Source organism: Candoia aspera, chromosome 7 (genome assembly GCF_035149785.1).
Source record: "Candoia aspera isolate rCanAsp1 chromosome 7, rCanAsp1.hap2, whole genome shotgun sequence".
Taxonomy (NCBI): Eukaryota; Metazoa; Chordata; class Lepidosauria; order Squamata; family Boidae; genus Candoia; species Candoia aspera.
In genome coordinates this window covers 21,450,521-21,472,001 of record NC_086159.1, presented here as the reverse complement: position 1 = coordinate 21,472,001, position 21,481 = coordinate 21,450,521, and the positions used below count along the sequence as shown (strand labels likewise).

The 21,481-nt window shown below is 39.9% G+C and overlaps 1 protein-coding gene across 3 annotated transcripts in view; it reads left to right on the top strand.

Annotated features, from left to right (window-relative positions):
- KIAA1549 (KIAA1549 ortholog) overlaps positions 1-20,206 on the top strand; it is a 141,220-nt gene extending 121,014 nt beyond the window's left edge. The window contains exons 12-20 of one of the 3 annotated variants that reach the window (XM_063308374.1): positions 786-910; positions 5,704-5,909; positions 7,827-8,050; positions 10,273-10,417; positions 12,544-12,849; positions 13,537-13,589; positions 13,978-14,123; positions 16,098-16,252; positions 19,824-20,206. In XM_063308374.1, coding sequence (XP_063164444.1) covers positions 786-910; positions 5,704-5,909; positions 7,827-8,050; positions 10,273-10,417; positions 12,544-12,849; positions 13,537-13,589; positions 13,978-14,123; positions 16,098-16,252; positions 19,824-20,078 — 1,615 coding nt within the window. In that variant the 3' untranslated portion in view covers positions 20,079-20,206. Of the gene's footprint in view, positions 1-785; positions 911-5,703; positions 5,910-7,826; positions 8,051-10,272; positions 10,418-12,543; positions 12,850-13,536; positions 13,590-13,974; positions 14,124-16,097; positions 16,253-19,823 lie in introns of all 3 variants that reach the window. The other 2 variants (XM_063308373.1, XM_063308375.1) reach the window with 2 other exon arrangements.
- Positions 20,207-21,481: the final 1,275 nt, after the last annotated feature.

The window sequence follows — 21,481 nt, the reverse complement described above, 5'->3', positions numbered from 1 at the left end:
GGCTTATCCATATAGTCAACAGGAGTCAACACTGAATCGAAGGCATGAAATCAAAATAGAAATATAACTACCTTGGACATTATTTGAAGGGATATAATAATGCATTAATCTGGGTGAAATGAAGCATTGATTAAAATCCACACTCCTTAGCAACCTTATATTTTTATTTCATTTTATTTTATTTTCTGTCCTGCCTTTATTATTTTTATAAATAATTCAAGGTGGCAAACATACCTAATACTTCTTCCTCCTCCTGTTTTCCCCACAACAACAGACCTGTGAGGTGAGTTGAGCTGAGAGGGACTGGCCCAAGGTCACCCAGCCGGCTTTCATGCCTAAGGCGGGACTAGAACTCTCAGTCTCCTGGTTTCTAGCCTGTTGCCTTAACTGTTAGACCAAACTGGCTCTCTCTAACGTAGTTATTATTTTTTTAATCTGTTCAATTGTGTCCGATTCTTGGAGACTGCCTGGACAAGTCCTTGCCATTTTCTTGGCAGGTTTTTTAGGAGTGGTTTGCCATTGCTTCCTTCCTAGGGCTGAGAGAGAGTGACTGGCCCAAGGTCACCCAGCTGGCTTCATGCCTAAGGTGGGACTAGAACTCACGGTTTCCCGGTTTCTAGCCTGATGCCTTAACCGCTACACTGGTTCCCATAAGATAGTTATAGAGATGTGTAAAAGGACAAGTTGAAAACTGACATATTATTTCTTTTCCTAATCTGATGTTTATAATACAGTATAAATGTGAAATATGCAGTTTAATAAGAATATTGTTTTGGTATATACAGAGTTTCCCCTTCTGATGCTGATTCCACAGCAAGTGAGCACTCGAGTGGCCGAGAAACGGGGGATGAAACCGCGAGGCCTCAAACAGCTGTCAGTGAGGTGAAGTCTCATAGAGTTAGCAAATCTGGTAAGTTACATGCTGTTATACTTTGATCTAATATTGAAATAATTTATATAAATATCTGTTCTTAAATCATACACATGTGCTACAAGTGCTGAAACAGATTGATAATTCTCCTGACCATCATTTGCAAAATACGTTGATAGGCCCTTGTTTTTTGAATGATTGTAAGCACTCAAACTATTTGTGCAACAGATGCTTATGTATTTGATTCCCTCCATGATTTCTTCCCTTTAATTGTGGCTATGCTATACAAGTTAATTTTAGCCATAGTTCCAGCTGAACTGAATAGACCGAAGATACTAGTTATCTGGTAAATCTGAGTCCTTTTTATTCCTTGGCTAATTTTGTGAACAAATGGGTACTAAGAAACTCTGTATTCACCTATGCAAATAAATGAGATCATTGTGATGGTGCCTGTGCAAGTGTATATGTTCTATCCCAGAACCTTAAACAGTAGACCTTCAAGAACACGTGTGGTGCATTCCCTTAGAACACAGAACGAAGTCCCTCAGAAGGCCTATGGTGTGTCCTTGGTGAAACTGTAGAAGTCATTCCCTTGTGTTAACTACTGTATTAGAATCCTTTTCAATAGCATCTGACTTTCCTGTCATGGTGTGGTGAATTTTAACAATACCCTTTGTTTTATTTTCTCTGGATGCTATCAGGAGTAAACAGAGTGGGTAAGTTTCAAAAAGAATACGAAGCTGGATCTAGCAGCAAATTTAAGCATAGGATGAGAGGGTCTTGACTATAGAAGTAAATGTAGTCGATTTTCCTTTAGGCATCTTCACTGTGTATTTTGATATGAAACAACTTTACCCTGAATAAATAAGTCACCTACAATTATCTACTCTTAGCAACTTTCCACGATCATGTTCAGATCATTCATATCACTGGCTACTTAACTGAGGTTGAATTTAGGATCTTATGCATGTAAAACCTGTGCTTGATGACTAACCTATATGCCTCCTTTTCCTGTCTATTATTGCATGATGCTTTGCTTATGGAGGAATTTAGAAATGCAAGGTAGCAGGAGAAGTCGTTTCTCTAAATCCTTTCCCTGTGTGCTATTTCTCCACCTTCGGGACTGCTCCCCTTGCAGTTTAGCAGGATTAGGCTATCAGTAGGCCTAAGGCCAACACCTGAGGCAGCTGCATGAGAGGGAGAGGGAGAAAGAAGGGAGAGTGCTGAAAGAAGAAAAGGGGAATGTCAGGAAGAGAGAGAACACTTACCAAAAATTAAAAAGTGCCCATCCTTGCCCTAGACATTTTAAAATACATTCCTAAAGACAAGTATTTGCTGTGATTTTATTTATGCATACATGTGGTTTAACTTCAAGCAGATAGCTGTGCAGTGCCTTCCTCCCTCTGCATTTTCATTTTATGTGCAAGTGGACTTAGAAGATTTTAAGTAGGAGAGCTTAGGGTGACTTCTATATGGCTGCAGATTTATGAGTAATAGTTTGCTGAATAGAGGTCTTATTTTTTTATTTATAAAGCAGAGGGTTGTATCAGGATCTAACTTCCCATTATCATGGAAGACAAGTCTTTAATCCTGAGTTTCTGAACATTACCAGATGTTCTTGCTACTGTTAAAATCATATTCATCTCTTGACAATAATCTTTATTGCTTCATTTCAGGCAGCCATTTAAGAGTTGTTCATAAAACCTTCTTTCAAATATAAAACTAAACCACAACTTAATGTTCTCCTCTCTTCTTTGGTTTAACTGTGAAGTGAAAATTGGAAGCATTTGGTTCCATATTCAGTTATACTGTTTTGTATTACATCTGAATCCTGAATTGTGGCTAATTTAAATTCTGGTTTTTGGAAATAAACCAACTTCATAAAACATAAGAAGTAGGTTTATTTTAGTCAAATGTCTAAAATAATGCTATTGTAGTTTCTTTAAAGCAAAAGTGAGAGTTTCTGGCCTTGTGACCATGTCAAAAAGTGAAACTGAGAGCCCGTGTGCTGAATGTGCCTTTGCATAGCAAAGCCATGGTCTTGTTTTGGCTTATACAATAGACTTGCCTATCTCATACTTTTTAATCTTCTTTTGACTTCTTCTCAGCATGGCCAACTGTCACTAGAAAATTCATGTGGCTTTTACTAAGCAAAATCTTATAATTCTAGGAAAGCAATAATAAAGCTAATTTTGGCTTAGGGAGGCACTTTGAATATAGTTAATCAGACTTGTACGGATTCATTAACTTGATCTTCATGTAGTAAATTAACTACCACTTCTGTGCCTTGTACTTGTTTTTTACATAATATAAGAGAAAGTTGCTTTCTGCCCTTACTGCTTTTTTTCCCCTCAGAATCCTGTCTTGCATCTGTAGATATGTGACATGCACACACACACACAAAAGCATGGGGGGGTTGTTCAATGTATTGCAATATTAATTGCACACTATCATGTAGCAGTACAAGGAATGCTGTTCCAAGTTCAGCAAGTGCTTTATGATCATGTGTGCATCCCCAGACTCTGCCTTAAACCCCATTGTCTACGTCAGGAGCATTTAGGGGCAAAACCTTAGGTGAACTAGAAATGGGATATTTTTCATTTTGGTCCACACCTGTAGTGGAACAAAAGAATGGCCTTGAGCGACAGGAGGACGATCCACTACCAAGACAATGGTCAGATGAAAGAAACATGAGTCTGGGGCAGAACTGTAACCTGAGAAAACATCTCAGACAAGACCTCTCCAGTTTTCACAAATAAAAAGGGAGGGACGGGGAAAGTGCAGTCAGATTTGCAAGATTCTGTTATTATAACTTTATAATAAAAGTGATACTGGCCTCCGTGGCTTTGGTTTCCTAGTCTGGTCTACTTTTAAGGACTGACATCACCAGGACGATAAATGAAAATTCAAATCTTTAATTTTAGTATGGTTTCTGTGGATTTCACCATATGCCTGACACCAATTTTAATTCTCATTACTCTGCTGTGGATAAAAAAATAAATAGTACCATGGTCATTAGGGTAGAAGTAATTTTATTTCCATTTGCAACTAATCTGTGCAAACCTGAGGTGCATTTGTGAGTGGTTTCTTTTGTTGTAGGCAGTGGACTGGTTCCACTGACTCCCCGTTACCCCTAAGGGAATTGGGATCCCTCCAAGCCTCCAACTGAGCTGAGCTGAGCTGAGCTGAGCTCAAGAACTGACAAGCCAGCCAAACAGATTACTGAAGGAACAGCCCACAATATCAGTTTACATTGTAATGGGTCGCAAACCCCATCATCTTTATCCTAGCATCCCAGACTGGGACATACAGGTGGTCTGTGACCTACAACCATTTGGTCAGTGACCTTTCAAAGTTACGATGGCGCTGAACATCATGCTTTACAACTGCATCATCTAGCGATGGAAATTCCCATCCCAGTTGCTGTTGTAAGTTGAGGACTACCTGTAGTCTGATTTATATATGCACTATATTGATAGCATGCCTTTCCTTCAAGAGCTCAAGGTGGCATCCATACTACATCTTCCTTCAGTTTTTCCCCACAAGTACCTTGTGAAGCTGGTTGGGCTGAGTGCTGTTGGTCTAGCTAATATCTGAATCTTTGTGCTGTCCCAAGTCAAAATCTTGAGCTAAGACTTAAACGTTTTTTTAAACTATCATATTCTATATCTGAAGCATAAAAGAATATTGCTGAATAAAATGCATGACTTCACTACACAAAAAGAAACCCATGACCATTCTTTTTTTTTCTGCTGCATTTTTGAGAAAGGACCTGTTGTGCTCTGTTTACTGGATCATTCTTCGAAGTGCTGGACTACATGTCCCATAATTCCTAAATGGCCTTTGGGTGTTGTTGGCTCATTTATAACCAATTGAATGAAATGTGCACTCAACCTTGGGGAAATGCATTCAGTTTTGCTAAATCCCTACGTGTCTCAAGTGCTGTGCTGCTAGACATTTATACTAATTTTGCCTTTGCCCTCTGGTGGATCAAGAAGAATCAGACATTTGAAGATTGAGGTGGGTCTATAGAATAGTGATTTTGGGGGGGAATCCTTTCGAGTCAGTCTTGACTCCTGGCGACTGCCTGGACTAGTCCCTGCAGTTTTCCTGGCAAGGTTTTTTGGAAGTGGTTTGCCATTGCCTCCTTCCTAGGGCTGAGAGAGAGTAACTGGTCCAAGGTCACCCAGCTGGCTTTGTGCCTAAGGTGGGACTAAAACTCACAGTCTCCTGTTTTCTAGCCTGGTACCTTAACCACTGCACCAACTGGCTCTCATAGTGAAATATGTGTTCCAGAATTACATGTTTTTCATTTTTGATATGAATTGCATGTTTTAAACATTAATTATTATTATTATTTTCCAGTCTCAACTCTGGCTTCCCAATTCAAACATACTGTCCTAACAGCCAGGAACCACGCTGAGACAAGGAATAGGTCTAGTACTTTATTACTGCTACATTAGACAGAAAATCCTAACAAACTGAAGAAGCGTGGGAAAAACCCAGACAGATAAAGCCCAAAAGTCAAGGCGGGTCTGAACTGTGTCTCTTTGAATGGCTGCTTAACTCCTCAGTACTACGCATGCGTTTTCCCCCCTGGATAGGGGCCCCCTCCTGCTCACCATCAGTACTCATGACACATACTCAGTTTTATTAGTATTTAATTTTGTTGTTATTGTTTTATATTACATTATTGTTCTAATTCCAATGATACTATTCAAATAATGATTTGCTGTTTGACCTCAGCGTGTTTTGTAAAATTTTATGTGCCCTGGGATTTGACTATGATTATTAAACTAATACAATTTTCTCTTTTTATATTTGTAATCCAGGCCCTCCACAGATCACTAATGGAACTGAGCAGCAGTCTTCAGCCTCTATCTTTGAGCACGTGGACCGAATGTCACGATCCTCTGAAATCAGTCGAAGAGTCCCTAGCAAGATTCAACTGATTGCCATGCAGCCCATCCCAGTGCCTCCAGTGCAGAACCAACCACTCTCTGACCGAGTTGCAGAAACCAACAAAATCAATAAGGAGGTAATCTTCTTGGTCTCCTCTCTCATAGCCTCTGATAATGACAGCATACATCTCACAAGAAGAATTTGTTTTCATCACTAACTTAACATTTTACAGCTCCTTCCCTATCTTCAAACGATGGTTCCAAAGATTATTTGGGAAGAGGGAATCTAATAAATATGTCTGCATAAATATATTAAATTTCTAATCCTCACAAGTTCCATAGTTCCCTGGTCAGATTGGAAGTATGGTTAAAAGATTAAAAAAAAAGTTTAAAACATTTTTAAAAAGAGAAGAAAAACACTAAAACCGTTTATCATATATGCAATTCTATTCATAGGATAAGAAGAACATCAAATTTGAAGTGGGGCAGTAGAGACATGTTATTTAGAAATGAAGTGAAATGACTATTACAGTGTAGAGGAGGCACTTAAAATCAAGCTAACACAAAATTATAGAAATACCTGGAAGAAAGGAAATATTTTGCCTGGAAGTAAAAAAAAAAATTATGTGGGCCTTAGATCTGCTCTTTGGAGAAGGCATTCCATAAATGAGACCCTAACTGAGGGGGTTCTCTCCTTGTATCTACCTCCTTGACAGGGAGAGAGTGACCTTCAGCAAGTCCTCTGCCACTTTGACCAAACTACAAGTCTCAGGATTTATGATACATCTTTAGGATTGTGCTCCCAGGCACCCCTCGTTCGAGCCTGGCTACTTGTGTGTCTCCTTGCCTGTGGCTTTTCTTAATTTTGTTCTGTAAAGTCATGTTAACCTCAACTTGATGTGCTATGTCATGCATGACTGTGGCCCCTTCATGAAATGGGAGTACCCCAAAATGTTAACTGGAAAGGTAAAAGTAATTTGGACAATGCAAGGCACCACATCTCTCCTTTTCTCAACATCAGCAACTTCTTTGGAAGAATAGCCCGGCATAAATCCTAGCCTTGTGGATGAAGCTGAAAAATACTTTCTTCCCCTTTTTAGATTTCCCATGTGCAGAGAGGTTATTGCCTTAGTTTCTTCTATTCAGACTGCCTCCATTTTTCTAGGATATTGTGCTCTGGGTATCTTATGTATACATCCAAGTTCCCATATTTTTATGTCACAGACTGAAACCTCTGTATGCTACATTGAAAGAATTCATAGATTCACACTTATTGGTTACATCTACAAGTTCACAAACAGATATCCACATACTCCTGCTCTCACTGAGTGAGGTAATTGTATTTAAATATTTGACAGTATGCCTTTATGTCTCCTTCGAATGAGCCCCCTAATTCAAATGCATCAGAGACTTCTTAAATGAAAGTGGATTTCATTTCCTATAATAGCAGATTCTGAAGGGTGTTGGAAGCAAGATCAGTCTTTTGGTAAGCTTGGATGTGGATGCAACTAAGGGACAATGGAAATTGATGATGTTTCCCTGTATGATTAACTACTTTGCTTTTGTCTTCTCCCCATGAGGTTCTGCTGTAGTCACTCCTAAAGCAGCGATGCAGGAGAATTACCTGTAATCAGGAAGATGTGTCCAGGACAGAGATTCTCCCACATAAACCCAAGCAGAATTCTTACCAGATTGTTAATTCTTAGTTTTATGCAGGCACATTCTTTACTGTAGAAGCTTTTACCACAGCCCGGATCCTCTCTGATTTCTTTGCTGCTGTGCCTTTATGACAGCTTGCAGGAGGTGCAATTTGCATGCTGTTTGTCATGCTCTTTTATTAATACGCTGTGCTCCCTCTTCTTCCAATTGTCCTTGCAGTATGATTCATACAGTGTGGGATTTTTTTTTCTACCTGAAGTTATATTCTGGCAAGTGTTCAATATTTATTTCTAATATTTTCCTTCCTCTATCTGATCCATTTTGATCACGTCAGAGGAAAAACATCCTGTTCCAAAAGAGGTTTAGCGCGTCTCCCTATTTTATTTTCTTGAAAGATACAAACAGCTCTGAGGCATAAGTCTGAGATTGAGCATCACCGTAACAAGATCCGACTACGAGCCAAGCGCAAAGGACATTATGAATTCCCAATTGTGGATGACGTGGTTATCATTGACACCAAAGAGCAGCAGCAGATGTACCGCAAGGCTCAGATGCAGATAGATAAAATCTTGGACCCTAGTGGCAACATGCCAACTGTTTTCATAGAACCCCGGAAGAGGTAAGATTGAGACAGCGGAATTAATTCCTGTTAATTTGGAAAGTGTGCATGTTCCTAAAATATTAAGAATGTTAAAATATTTGTGTTGTGTTTCATTTATAAGTTTCTCACTTGGGCAGGCACAAGGAGAAAAGAAATAAAGACAATAGAAGATACTAACACTAAAGAGGGGGTTGCATGTTCCGTTCCTTTAACTACAGCTCCCAGGTCTTTTTTGAGTTTTCTCGAGCATGGCTTCTCCCTTAATACCCTTGTTAATATTAGGATGTACAGATGGGAGATCTGCTTCAGGTGCCTTTCTTTCTGGTGAATAAAAGCTGGCATTCACCACCAGCTTTTAAAGGTGTAATATTGATTATTGAAAGCCTTCTCCTGTGAAGTCAGTGTGATCAGATTACAGCTGTTCTTGCTTTTTGGAAACAAGTCAATGCTGTTCTGTTTTACAGGGCCATCTGTTGTAATTTGTTTCCTTGGCTTTGTTTTCTGTACATCTTAATAAGTTAGTTGTGTAAATATACATATATTTTAAAGATGCTTGTTCTTTGATTATTCTGATTTACTTTGGGGTCTCTTTTGGAGAGAAGGCAGGATAAATTGATTAAAATGTATAATCTGTTAATGTATTCTCAATCAATGGCCAATACAAAATAAGCAAATAAAATGTAAGTACCTACAAAGATACCACCAGCAGTTTTGTATTCATGCCAGTATTTAGAAACTTGGTTCATTTTACAATAATATCTAAACTAGGCCCATCAGATGGAAAACTAAATGAGTGTTCTGATTTGTTTTTTTAAGTTTCAGATGGTGATGATTCACTTGTGAATCTGGATAAGTGAAAGTGTTTCACAATTAGGCTAGCTATTTGTTATGTTTTACGTTATGTTACGTTATGTTTGTTATGTTATTATTCATGTTCACTCATTTGCCAAAGCTTTTGCTGCAGTTGCAAAAATAAAAGCAATAAAATGTAGCATATAAAATGGGAAGTAGTGGTGGGAATGAAAATTCTTGCATCAACCATCTTTAGACAGATTTTCTTAAAATTTGAAGAGACTTAAATAAAAGATGTTTCAGATTCTACAAACTCTGTGAGGCAATGTTTCATTCTAAAATGTGTTATATTGAAAACACTAGGAAAGCCTGCAATTTAGACAATGGATCAGCAGGCCCTGCTTACAGTCACTCATGCCCTAGTCACCTCCAGATTGGACTACTGCAAAGCGCTCTACATTGGGCTGCCCTTGAAGAGTATCTGGAAACTTCAGCTGGTCCAGAATGCAGCGGCATGGGCAGTTATGTGCGCTCCAAGAACAATGCATGTTACACCTCTGCTCTGCGAGCTGCGTTGGTTGCCAGTTTGCTTCTGGGTCCAATTTAAGGTGCTGGTTTTAACCTTTAAAGCCCCTAATGGCACAGAACCGGGCTAAGGGACCATGTCTCCCCAGTTACATCAGCCTGCCCCATCAGATCTCACAGAGAAGGTGTAATAACATAACAAATATAACATAACATACCATCAGCCGGGGACCTGCATTTGGTGGGTCCCAGGAGAAGTCCCTTCTCTGCTGTGGCGCCCACTGTATGGAATATCCTTTTCCCCGAGATTAGATCAGCCCCATCCCTTCTGATATTTTAAGAAGCCCTCAAGGCCTGGTTATGTCATTACAACAAAAACCATTACAATTCTATATATATTTATCTAATGCACATAGGATGCAAGTGTGTGTATTAATTCAGTTGTTTATTGTTGTAATGACATACTATGTTTTATATTTTTATTTTATTTCTTTCTGTTATATTTTTATTATTTTTTTTAAGCACCTGTTATGTATTTTTTTATGACATATGTATCTTTGTGTGTTTTTTGCGTTCCCCCCCCCTTTTTCTGTCATTATTTTAAGAAGAAATTAAAAAAAAAAAGACCTGGTTATGTGATCAGGCCTTGGGCTGCCAGGCAACCGGGCTCTTGCTTAGATGGCTCCATTGTTGAGGGGGCCATTTTTATCCTCCCTTCACCCATGGTTTGTATCTTGGTTTTTTATTGTATTTATTAATATGGTTTTTATATTTTTATTTGTTGGTTTTATATTGGCCGTTTTATCTGATTGTTTTATGCCATCCAGAGTCACTTTTGGTGAGTTGGGCAGCTGTATAAATTTGCTAAATAAATAATTAAATAAATGTCTTAATGTTATTTAAAGAAACTTTTTTTTTTTTAGTTCACGGGCAAAACGATCTCCAAAGCAGCGTCGGAGGCATCAGATGAATGGAAGCCCAATGGATGCAGACAAGGACAGGCTAATCACAACAGACAGCGATGGGACTTACAAAAGGCCTCCGGGCGTCAACAACTCAGCCTACATTGTATGTTTAGAGCTCCCACGGGTGGGAGTAGCATTTTGTCTTTCAGAAAAAATAGTGTTGCCAACTTGCAGCTGAATGTTGCATGACTACAGTGAAGAATGTTAATGTAAAAGTGGTTTTTCACAGTCATTTAAAGAAGCTTGATTTTTAGACCTACCCCAAATCGACTTTCTGTCTTAGAAGGGGAGGTATAACTAGGGACTCGAGAAAAGGGGTTTCATGCACTGAGCTGCCACTGAGAATCCTGGACTTGGAAGCCTGAGCCACAGTGTCCAACCCTCTGGTCAGCGCAAGGCCTCTAATTAAAGCATCTGCCTAGCTTCTGCTTCCAATGAAGGGAGGTCTCTGGGTAATTGGTTTTGATGCTTTCCTTTGGAATCTGTAGCTTAAATCAGTTATTCCTGACTTGTCCCATTCTCTGATGTGATAAAGAAAAGGTCTTGGCTGCCTTTTGTGTGACAAACTATTTGAAGAGTTCCCAGTTCCTTTCATAGAACTTTCCAGTCCTTAAGCGTCCTTGTTGCCCTTCTCTTAACTATCCCAATTTTTCTGAATCCTTCCCATTTTTAGCTACCATTGACTACCATGGCTCTCCTCCTACAATATTCAAAGTGGGGTGTGATCATTGCAGAATGAAGTGATAAAATATATCCTAAAATTTAGAATTCTGCTTTGATTGATTCAGCCTTTTTTTTTTTTTTTAAAAAGGCATTTGCTACTGTGCTGATTCATATTCAGTTTACAATTGACTTTTTTTTCAGGTTCTTTTTCCACAAGTACAATTTCCAGATCAGATATCCTGCACTCAGTATTGATTTCTGATTCTGATTTCTGACTTTGTATCTGTTCCATTATTCCTAGCAATTTCTCTAACCTATCAAGATCATTTTGAATTTTGTTTTGGTCCTCTTGGGATTTAGGGTATTTTTGAATCATCTGCAAAATTAATAAATATTCCCTCTACCTTGTTATCCAAATCCTTACTAAAAATCACTGTACAACTATAACGCCTCACTGGGTACTTCCCTTCAGTTTGGTGAGGAATTATAGATGAGTATTCCTTGAATAAGGTTTTCAAACTATTTCTGTATCCACCATTCTCATGCTGTTCAGCCTATATGCAACCAGCTTGCTAATCAGAATGTCACAGGGAATTTTGTTAAATGCCTTGCTGTCGTCTTCCTTCACCTTCCTCCCATAGCTTTTTTTTTTTCTCATGTCAGAAGCACCTACCAAGGTGCTTCTGTATTGAAAGGATTTGCTGGTGACATCACTGTTGCCCGGGGGATGCCCGAGGGGGCTCGTTTCATGTCCCTGTTATTTTCCCACCAAAGTGGTACCTATTCATCTACTTGCATCTGCATGCTTTCGAACTGCTAGGTTAGCAGGAGCTGGGGCAAATTGACGGGAGCTCACTCCGTCACGTGGCTTGCGCTCTCGGGTTTTGAACTGCCAAGCTGCTGACCTTAATGGTCCTCTGACTCAGCATCCTAACCACTGAGTCACCATGGCCCTCCTCCCATAGCTATCAATAATGGTGATAGAGTAGTCCCAGGCTGCAAAATATACATGGCCAGAACTGTTTTGGGTTTGTGAATTTCTTAGCTCCCACAACTTCACAAACCCAAAGCAGTTCTGGCCATGTATATTTGCAGCCTGGGACCACTCTATCACCATTATTTTCCACAAACTGCATGGGAAGCCTGGGAGGAATGACTGGCTAGTTGCTCAGTGAAGAAAGATTCAGCCTGGTTGTACTAGAAGTACTCTTACCTGGATTTTCATCCTACATGGAATTCATGCATTTCAGTTATCTGCAAATATTATTAATTATATCTCGTGTAATGTGCAGAATGTAAAAATGTTATCTGTGAGTAGTTGAGACAGAGGTTATGGCCAGCATACACTCTTCCATTGACATCTTGGGTACACTATTTCTTAGAATATGTGGCATGTCATCAGCTACCAACTTTGGAGAAGGAGATATTGCTAAAGATACTCATAATACACCCAATAAAATTTGCACAATGTCACACATAGATGACATTATGACAAATAATATCATACTGAAATAATATTTAGATAATGTCTTTGTTCTTATCCCCCATCTTTCTGTTCCTTTTCAGTCTGATCCTGACCTTCCTGCAGATCCCCAGACGCCTTCTTCAACTGAATTGGGAAAATACTCAGGCCTGCCTTCCCATGCTGTCCAATATGTCCCTCCTCAGCCATCTATTGAAGAGGCCCGGCAAACAATGCATTCTCTCCTGGACGATGCCTTTGCCCTGGTGGCTCCTAGTAGTCAAGCGTCTAGTTCTGCTGCCATCACCCATCCTGGAGGGTCAGGAGGACAGTCAACAAACACTCCTGTCCGGGCACCAAGAGATACCCCTAGCAGTCAGTGGGGGTCACCCTACAGCCAGGCTCACACAGTTAGTAGTCTCATTGATGCTCATCTCAAGAGCACCCTTGTGAGAAAGGATAGTTCCTTCTGTCCTCAAGAATTTTTTTCCCTTCTTCTTCGTAAAGGTATCCTACATTTTCTGCTTCTCAGCGGCTGTCCAATTGTGTCAGAGCTTGGAAGTTAAGTAAGGTTGGATCTCATTAGTACCTGGATAGAAGACCTCCAGGAAATTCCCAGGCTGTAAATTCGACTGGAGAGTTAAAAAAAGATGCAACACCACTTCTTTACTGTTGCCAGGAAATTGAATGATTATGTCCTCATGGACATCAGGAATTGAGTTCAAGAGCATCTGTATATATGGTTTAATTGTTGGTATTTAAACTTTTGATGGTATGCTTACCAAAACCCTTTTTTAAATCCATTATTCTGTTCTTGTATTTTATTTATATATGTTTGTGTTGCTTTTTCTTTTGCCAAGATTGCCATTTTCTGAATGTGACTAACTTTTCTGTAATAGGCCCCTTGACTTGCTCCTACACCATGCCGATAAACTTTTTGATTTGATAAGTTTTCCTAACTTAAAGTATTCAATATTTGGAAAGCTTTTACTCTCTTAACTTTTCCTTTTGAGTTCTATTATACCATACCCTGATTTTTTAGAAGGTACAGTCATGGGTCTTTCCCCGCCCCCCCTAATATATGGTCTTTTTTTCAGAGATACATGGAATTTGGGATGACTCCACCCTCAGCTCCAGGCCTGTTGCAGAGGTACTTTGCTGATTATTTGATTTGTGTATTTGCTGAATAATTCTTATTTTTCCTAAGAACGGCAAATACCTCTTCCTTATTTTGAACCAAATTGCAAGCTTGGTAGATGTTATAAGACAGAGTAGGCCACTGACATCATTTCGTCCCTTCTCATCCTCCTAATATCTAGTCAGCATGTGCTCTGATGCTCTTGGGCTATTCATTTCCCTGCCTTTCCCTATGATGATAGCCAGTGAACTGAGGCATATATACAGAAATGCATCTTGTAAATGCATGGATAGATAACTACTTAGTGTCAGTAAGAATGAAGCAGTACAAAAGTCTTATTTATGAGTGAATGAATGAATGGATGGATGAATGAATGTGTCTCATTGTTTTCTGCTAGCAGGCAAAACCTAGGACCAGGGTTTCTTCCACCTGTTGAATTAATACACCCAGACCCCCAGCCATCTGATGTCCAGTACTCCACTCGAGGCATCTACCCAGAGGAAATGCCATCAGTGGCACGGCCACGACCAGTTGGAAGCACTGCAGGTAATAATTTCTAAGAAATCTGTATTACAAAGAGTTTCTCCTACAAATTAGCCATAACTCTGATGACTAGGTTAGACCCTAATCTTAGAATATAAAGAAGAGGCAGGAATAGTCTCCTACTCATCTTAGCTCAAGTAAACTTTGTGCCTGGACCTGGGGAGGCTCTGGATGGCCAAATACATATATTTTGCATTCCCAGCTGAGCTTTAGTGGAAAACAATTTCACTAAGCCTCTGTGTGAAACCCATCCATATCTGTTGGATGGACCTACTTTTTTTATCTAACTCAGCAGTGCACTTCCAGTGTATGTATAGATCTGTAGCTCGTTTGCATATTATAATGACACTGGAAAGAAAACAATAAAAGATGCAAGGGTTCAGAACATTTATAATTCCAAACATTAGAGTTTATCCTTCCTCCATATGCCCCAAGAGGCCTCTTACCACAGTTCTGTGTATGAAGACAACTGTAGAAGGTACAAAAGGGTTCAACCATTAGCTGGGGGCAAAGGCTACTGTATGTCTGAATTTTGCTCTTCCTTGGTAAGAACTGTGACATTCCCTTCCCACACAAACACCAGGAAAGACGCCTATAATGTACTTGGGGATAGAGTTAGCTTGTGCACCCTTCCAGATTGTGTTATGATTTATTGTATGAGGAGATGAAAAGGCTGCCTCAGGAACCAAGTACTTCAGTTGCCATTTCTAACAGATGAACAGATCTAACTGTGGTGACTTCTCTCTTATCTATCAGAAACCACTCCAAGTGAAAAGAGTTAGATTTTCCTTTCCAGATGAGGGCAGATTTTATACACACATATAAAACAATGCTATGGCATCATATCTATGAAAGGCAGCATGCATGGTTGTAAGCCCTTGGTTTCTTTCTTCAGAACAGTGTTTCTCAACCTTAGCATGCTGGCTGGGGAATTCTGAGGAATTTGAGTCCATACCTCTTAAAGTTGCTAAGGTTGAGAAACATCGCTTTAGGGTATACAAAAGCATGGTTTCCAATCCTTTCCAAGTATGCTTTAAAAGGTAAATGGGGCAACACGTCTCTGTGTTATCTAGCCAATATCCTTGGGTATTGTTTGTATAAAATTAGCATTAGAAACAAGTCAGAGGACTTCTCTAAGGTACTGATCAGTCTGGTTCAGATCAGTACTCCTGATTCCAGGAGAGAGTCAGTAAAAGCAGCTAAGAGACTTCTACCAGAGTTGGCCACCCACAGGCAGCCCATTTTCACCCCTCAGAGTGCCTTCAAATAAGCAAAGCTGAGAATTTTCATTAAGGGTTTTGGGGATTTTTTTTTTTAGCTTTTGGGGTGGTTTTAAAAAGTGAAGCCTCGCAGAGCTTTAAAGCTGTAATAGCACTCCTCAAAAAAGTAATTGGCTATTTTTTTCCTCATTTGGGTGGGGTTTAAAGGGTAAAATGGGTGTTTTAAACTCACCCCCACCTTCCATTCATATAAGAGAACAGATATGAAAGCTGTTCTCCAGAAGCTGGATTCAGCTTTTACTGTGCAGCTGAGTATTCTAAATTTAGCAAATATTTTCTTCTATTGAGGGCAAATCATTAGCATGAAGTATATTCTCTTAAATTGCACATTAATGATGGCTAAATATTGATAGGTCAGAAGTGTTGCCTTTCTGACCCTTTCTCTTCCCCTCTTTTCTGCTCTACCATGTTTGCCTTCAGCATGATCCTTTTTTAAAAATCACACAGACAATACCCTCCATTTGGAAAAGAACACTGTTCAGAAGTTTGCATGCAAGCAGATCCTTTTGTTGATCCTAATTTGTCAGTCTTTCCAAAAGGTTAATTGAATGAAGTCTGGACTTTGTCTTTTTTTTCCCCTGGGCCCCATTTCTTTGATTATGCCTTACCTCCCTGGCCCTTGTTTCTCAGATTGTTTGCCCTTCTCACTTCTGATGCTGCATGGTAAGATGAAAACAAAACAATATTTGCTTTTAAGGTTCTCAGATACAGCACCTCACTCAGGTGGGAATTGCTAGCAGGATCGGAGGTCAACCAATGGAGATCCCCTCAGGCAGAGCAGGGCATGGCCAGCCAGGGGAACAAGGGTGGCCCCCATACCGTGGAGAGGATGAATTTGCTAGGAGAGAAGCAGTGAGTACTGTGCTTCATGTTTGAATAGTTTCTGAAGCAGTCTTGTGTTTCCTTAATTCAATTTTTTTTAGTCGCTTCTCTGGTTTTTAGCTGCTGCTTTTGTTTGTTTCATATTTCAGCCCTTGAATCTCTGCTTTTTCGTCCTTCGCTTCCTCACTCTTGGCTCTCATCCTTTATGCAAGGTTAGGGAACCTGTTACCTGTTCTTATCAGCACCAGCCGGCACTGCAGCATCTAGGCAGCCTCAGGTTCCCTGCTCGTCCTTTATGCCTCAGTGAGGATGGTTCCTCTGAACTGCCTTTCTGAAACCACTGACTCTATCAGACCTCCCACCGCTCTGAAAAAAGGTCCAAATTACCTGGTTGGCTTGATAGAGTACTGTGAATTTCTATCGTTGGAAAGACCTCATCATGAGACTGGAGAGGTCTTTAGTATTACAGAACAAAAGCCACGTCTGGTTATGTTCTTTTATGATGTTTTAGTCTTGCAAGCTAATTTCATTGGGGCAAGATCCCGTTTTCAGAGCATGGCTTTCTAATTGACATGCATGCTTAGATTATCGTGAGTTCTTTTTCCTCCCTCCCTGTATGGTAGAGGTACTGTCTCTCTCATTCATGTTCCTTAGATGCTTCCTTCCTCTCTTGCTCTCTCCTGTGTCAAGACTATTCCTCATCCCCACCCCATAATAGACTATGCTCTGGTGTATGGACAGACAATAGTTTCCAAACACATTGAAGGTGATGTGATGGAGGCACTGTTACTGTAGTGTTTGTACTCCTTTCTGTTTAGCTGCTGTCTTCTCCAGTCAAATAATTTTTATATATCTTTGAAGTACTGTCAAAAGTCACCTGATTCACAGATAATATTAGGTTTAATCACACTGTGAGCAGTGAAACCTCTATCACACCACCATCCTTGAAAAAAGGCAAATCTATTGTTATGCCATAAATTCCTTTCAGAACTTGCCATAGTAAACTACTGATTTTATACATCTCATTGTCTGTTCTTCCCTCACTAAAGGAAGGTAACTTTGTCTGAAACTGTCAGTAATAGTGGTATTCTTGTTCCTTCCTTCCCATCTCTGAATCAAATTTTACCTTTTGATTTACTAAAGAAATAAGAAATAGCAAGACTCAAATAAAAATACAAAACCTAGGCCTGATTTTCAAAAGAAAGAGTTTAAATTCTCTGTATTGCAGACAGTCAATCAAATATAATGTAAGGAGGAACAATTGGTCCCAATTTTGCTGCTTTGAAGCTTCTAGTCAATTTTGTACCATGTACCACTGCAGAAATATGAATTTAACTGATCCAGTGTGACCTTGTATGATACTGTCATACAAAGAAAGGGCAGGAAGGAGATTTGCAAGGGCTGCTGCATACAAAAATGTACAGCTTTGTTTAACATAGTTTGTATGGGCAGGAAACTGATTACAGCAAAGACTGATAAAGTGGGTCTTGAATTTTCAGCAGACATGGAAGCAACATCTGGTCCATCGCCTTAATACATGCTCAATGCTGCTATGCCATATAGCTCTAAAATAAAAATCTTCCAGATTAATTGGCAAATGCTTGTGCCCAGGTTGGTGAGGCGTGTGCCTTGACAGATGGTGAGGAGATAAGAGATCTTAGGTAGTACACAGACCAAAACCTGGTGGGCTAACAATGTAGTGGCAGATTCCAAGGTCTTCTGTAAGTCTGTCTAGAATGAAAGAAATTAGCTGGTGCAGAATCTTTGGATTAATCAGTAAAATCCATTTGGGCTTCTCTTGTTACATTCCTTTCTGAACCAAGAAAGTTCTGTTTTGTTCTGTGGTTATCTCAGCAGCTTCTTCCTTTGAGTAATGCAATGTAACGTTTTCAGATCGTATCCCCTAGCTTCTGACACTGGTAGAGTCAGGTCTGAATCAGGGCCAAGATATTTGGCAGCCTAAGTCAGTGAACAAGATAGAGTCATTTCCCCCTTTCTGTGACCCAACTGTTAGTTGAATTTTACTACAGTATTGGTGATAGGCGTATCCCCCCCCCATTTCATCTGAGGGGAGGCAGGACAGTTTAGGAAATTAAAGCAGCCCATGTAGCTCTATCCTTCACAGTGGACAGCTAAACAACCAAGAACTGTCTGGTTTCAGCCACTGCCTCTGCCTCTGGCCAGCCTTGATATTTTTATACAGTACTCTGAAACATAGCATTAATTCCTCCCTCTCACCTGCAGATTCCCACTGGAGTAAACTCTTGGGTGCTTGTTTTCCTCTATCGCAGCACTTAGCAAAGTCTGTCTCTTCTGCATGTCATTGCCATTGTTAATATTGTGGCCTCAATGTTGCTTTGCAAGCTAGTTCTCTCTCTCTCTCTCTCTCTCTCTCTCTCTTCATTCTGCTTTTACTTATTCAGCTCAAGTTTCACCATTTTAATGGATCTGTAGATTCCAAGGGGGTAAGTCTCCTCTTTGAAAACACACTACTCAGCATTGTTTTGTTGGTACTGACCCTGAAACATAATGTGCCTGTAGATAGACCAGGCTTCTTAACAAGTTGTCCTCCAGATGTGTTAGATCAGCTTCCATGAGCTGAGGATTATGGGAGTTAAAGCCAAATACATCTAAAAGGCATCAGGTTGAACAAAGCTGCTATAGTCAACGATGTTATAAAGTACATTTAGTTTGAATAAGTATGTATTTGATCTTATTTTTCTTTTAGTCATATATGCATGTGAATACAGAATATGTGTTAGGTGGCTAATAAAAGTAAGTGGTGCTTGTTTCATTACGGCTATTAATCTTTGAAGCCACCATGCACTATGACATTTTAAAGACTAATAAAGCTATTGTGGCATAAGTTTTTGCAGACTAGGATCTGCTACATCAGATTCATGAACTCTTTCCTTAAGCTGATGAGTATACATCTACATGAATATAAAAGGAAGAAATGTAAAGCAGTCGGATCGGAGGAACTGGACTTCTTTATCTTTTTTTTTAAATACAACCTGTGACATTTCCATTTGAGTGTTACATGTATGTAAAATGAGTGCAGTGTATCTACCTGTCAGTTCAGGGTACAGGTAGTCCCCATTTAGTGACCACAGTTGGGACCAGCAACTCAGTCGTTAAATGAAGTGGTCACTAAGTGAAACCACAACTGTGCTTATGATCTTACTTCAGCTTTCCTTGGCTTTACAGACCCATGAAGGTCGTAAATGCGAGGATTGGTCTCAAAGTTACTTTTTCATCACCAGCATAACTGGGAACAATTGCTGTGTGAGGCAGTCACTAAAGAGGACTACCTGCAATCCTTTATTCATTTAATGAAGCTTATTTTAATCCATGAAAATGTACAGCATGCCATGTGACATTGTTTTTGTGGCAATAGAGCTATCCTTCTGGCAACTGTCTTCTAACAACATTTGAGGAGTTCTAGAATTAGCCCACCAAATGTTCCTCTAAAAGTTTTGTATTTCAAATCAAAGGGAGACACTCTGCTTTCTCTGTCTCTGCATCTTTTTCTGTTTTTCTCCTTCCATTACTTTTTTTCCTTTAAGCTGAGCCTGGAATAATGCTCTGTGCCTTTCCCTAGACACATACTCCTGGACATCACGAATATTGCTCCTCACCACTATTCCTGATCCCACGGAATTCGGCTCGACAGCCTTCAGCTCCACCTGTTCATCTGCCAGCCAGCAACCAGCAGGGTCCAGGGCTTTGCTACAACACCAGCTCCACTGAGGACCTCCAAACAGGACATTCTTCTGCCTCCCTCATCAAAGCAATCCGAGAGGAGCTTCTTCGGCTCTCTCAGAAACAGACCATTGTGCAGAACTTCCACAGCTGATTTGTTCTGTCCTTGCAAATCGGCCAATTATCTGCTTCCTGTGGAAGCTCGATTTGCAGGAAAATCAGCAAGAGCCTGCTGTTCTTCTGTCAGAGGAGTAAACATGTACAATACCAGAGATTTATGAAGCAAGAGAAAAGAACTCTCCAGCAGCAGCACAAGAAAGATATCTGCAAATGATAAGGAAAGTTGGGAAGACTCAGCAAACATTGACACACAACCCTCTTTTAAACTTTCTACTTTTAAGCATTTTTGGCATTGTAATTGTACTTTGGCTAGGAGTGTTCCTTCACAGTTCTGATCTGGAATCCATATGCTGCAAAGAAGGCCATGTTATCCCCTAAAATGACAGTCATTCATTTGAACGTTGCAGTCCTTGATTAAGGAAGAAAGGCAGCATCAGATTAGTGGTGGTTCCTGAGCGGAGATCTCTGCTACAGGTGGGGGTGGGGGTGTGTGTATACTTCTGACATGTTTCTCTTCACATACAATGCAAGTCGTGTTGTTCCTGTGCAAACAATTACTTTAATTATACCATTGTGAGACTTCTTGAAGAAAGGACTTGGGCAACATGCTAAACCAAGAGAATAATCATTGCTAAATACTGCTCTGTGCTTCCAAATGGAGCCAGTCTCTGAACTCTTCCTTGTCGTTCTTCTGGTGCTGAAGCTTCAAAGTGTCCCTTGATCCTCGTGTTTGCAAATTTAAAATGACGGCCTTTAAAAAAAGAAAAAAAGAGGAGTATGAAGACACAAACAAAGGATACAATCGTTTATACTCATTCAGGCTGGGGAAACTAGTTAATCCTCTTTTTAGAAACTGTACTTGGCACTAATAAGTTATTGATGGGCAAGTAGCAGATGGATCAATAAGTGGAGAAACACATCCAGGGCAATTTCACAAGTGACACAGAGAACATTATATGTGCATGGTGATGGCATTACTGTACATGAATTATTGTCCTGTGGGCTCCCAAAATCCATGTGGAAAATCTATCATAGATAACTTTTAGCAAACACATGTGGCTGGCTCCAGTTTTTTTATCTTCTCCTTCCTTTGGAAGTGGGCACTTCTAAGCTGAAAGGTTGTAATCCAACATGATAAATGATTTAATTGTTCTGGTCTCTGCTTAGAGAAGGAAGCATGACCTCAGTAGTCATTTCAGGGGGGGTGGGGTTGTCCCGGGACTCTATGGGCTTTGGCTAGGCAAGCCCAAGAGCCATGTTCTTTTCTGTATCATAAAGTTGAACATTTCATACTGAAGCATTTTCTCATACTTACTTCCCATGATTTCTTTAAAAAAAAATTGGAAAGCTTAGCTGCTCTTAGATGAGTACAGATCCATACATCCCCAGAAGTTTGCTTGAATAGATGCTTCACTTTCAGGCAGAGTGTAACAGTTC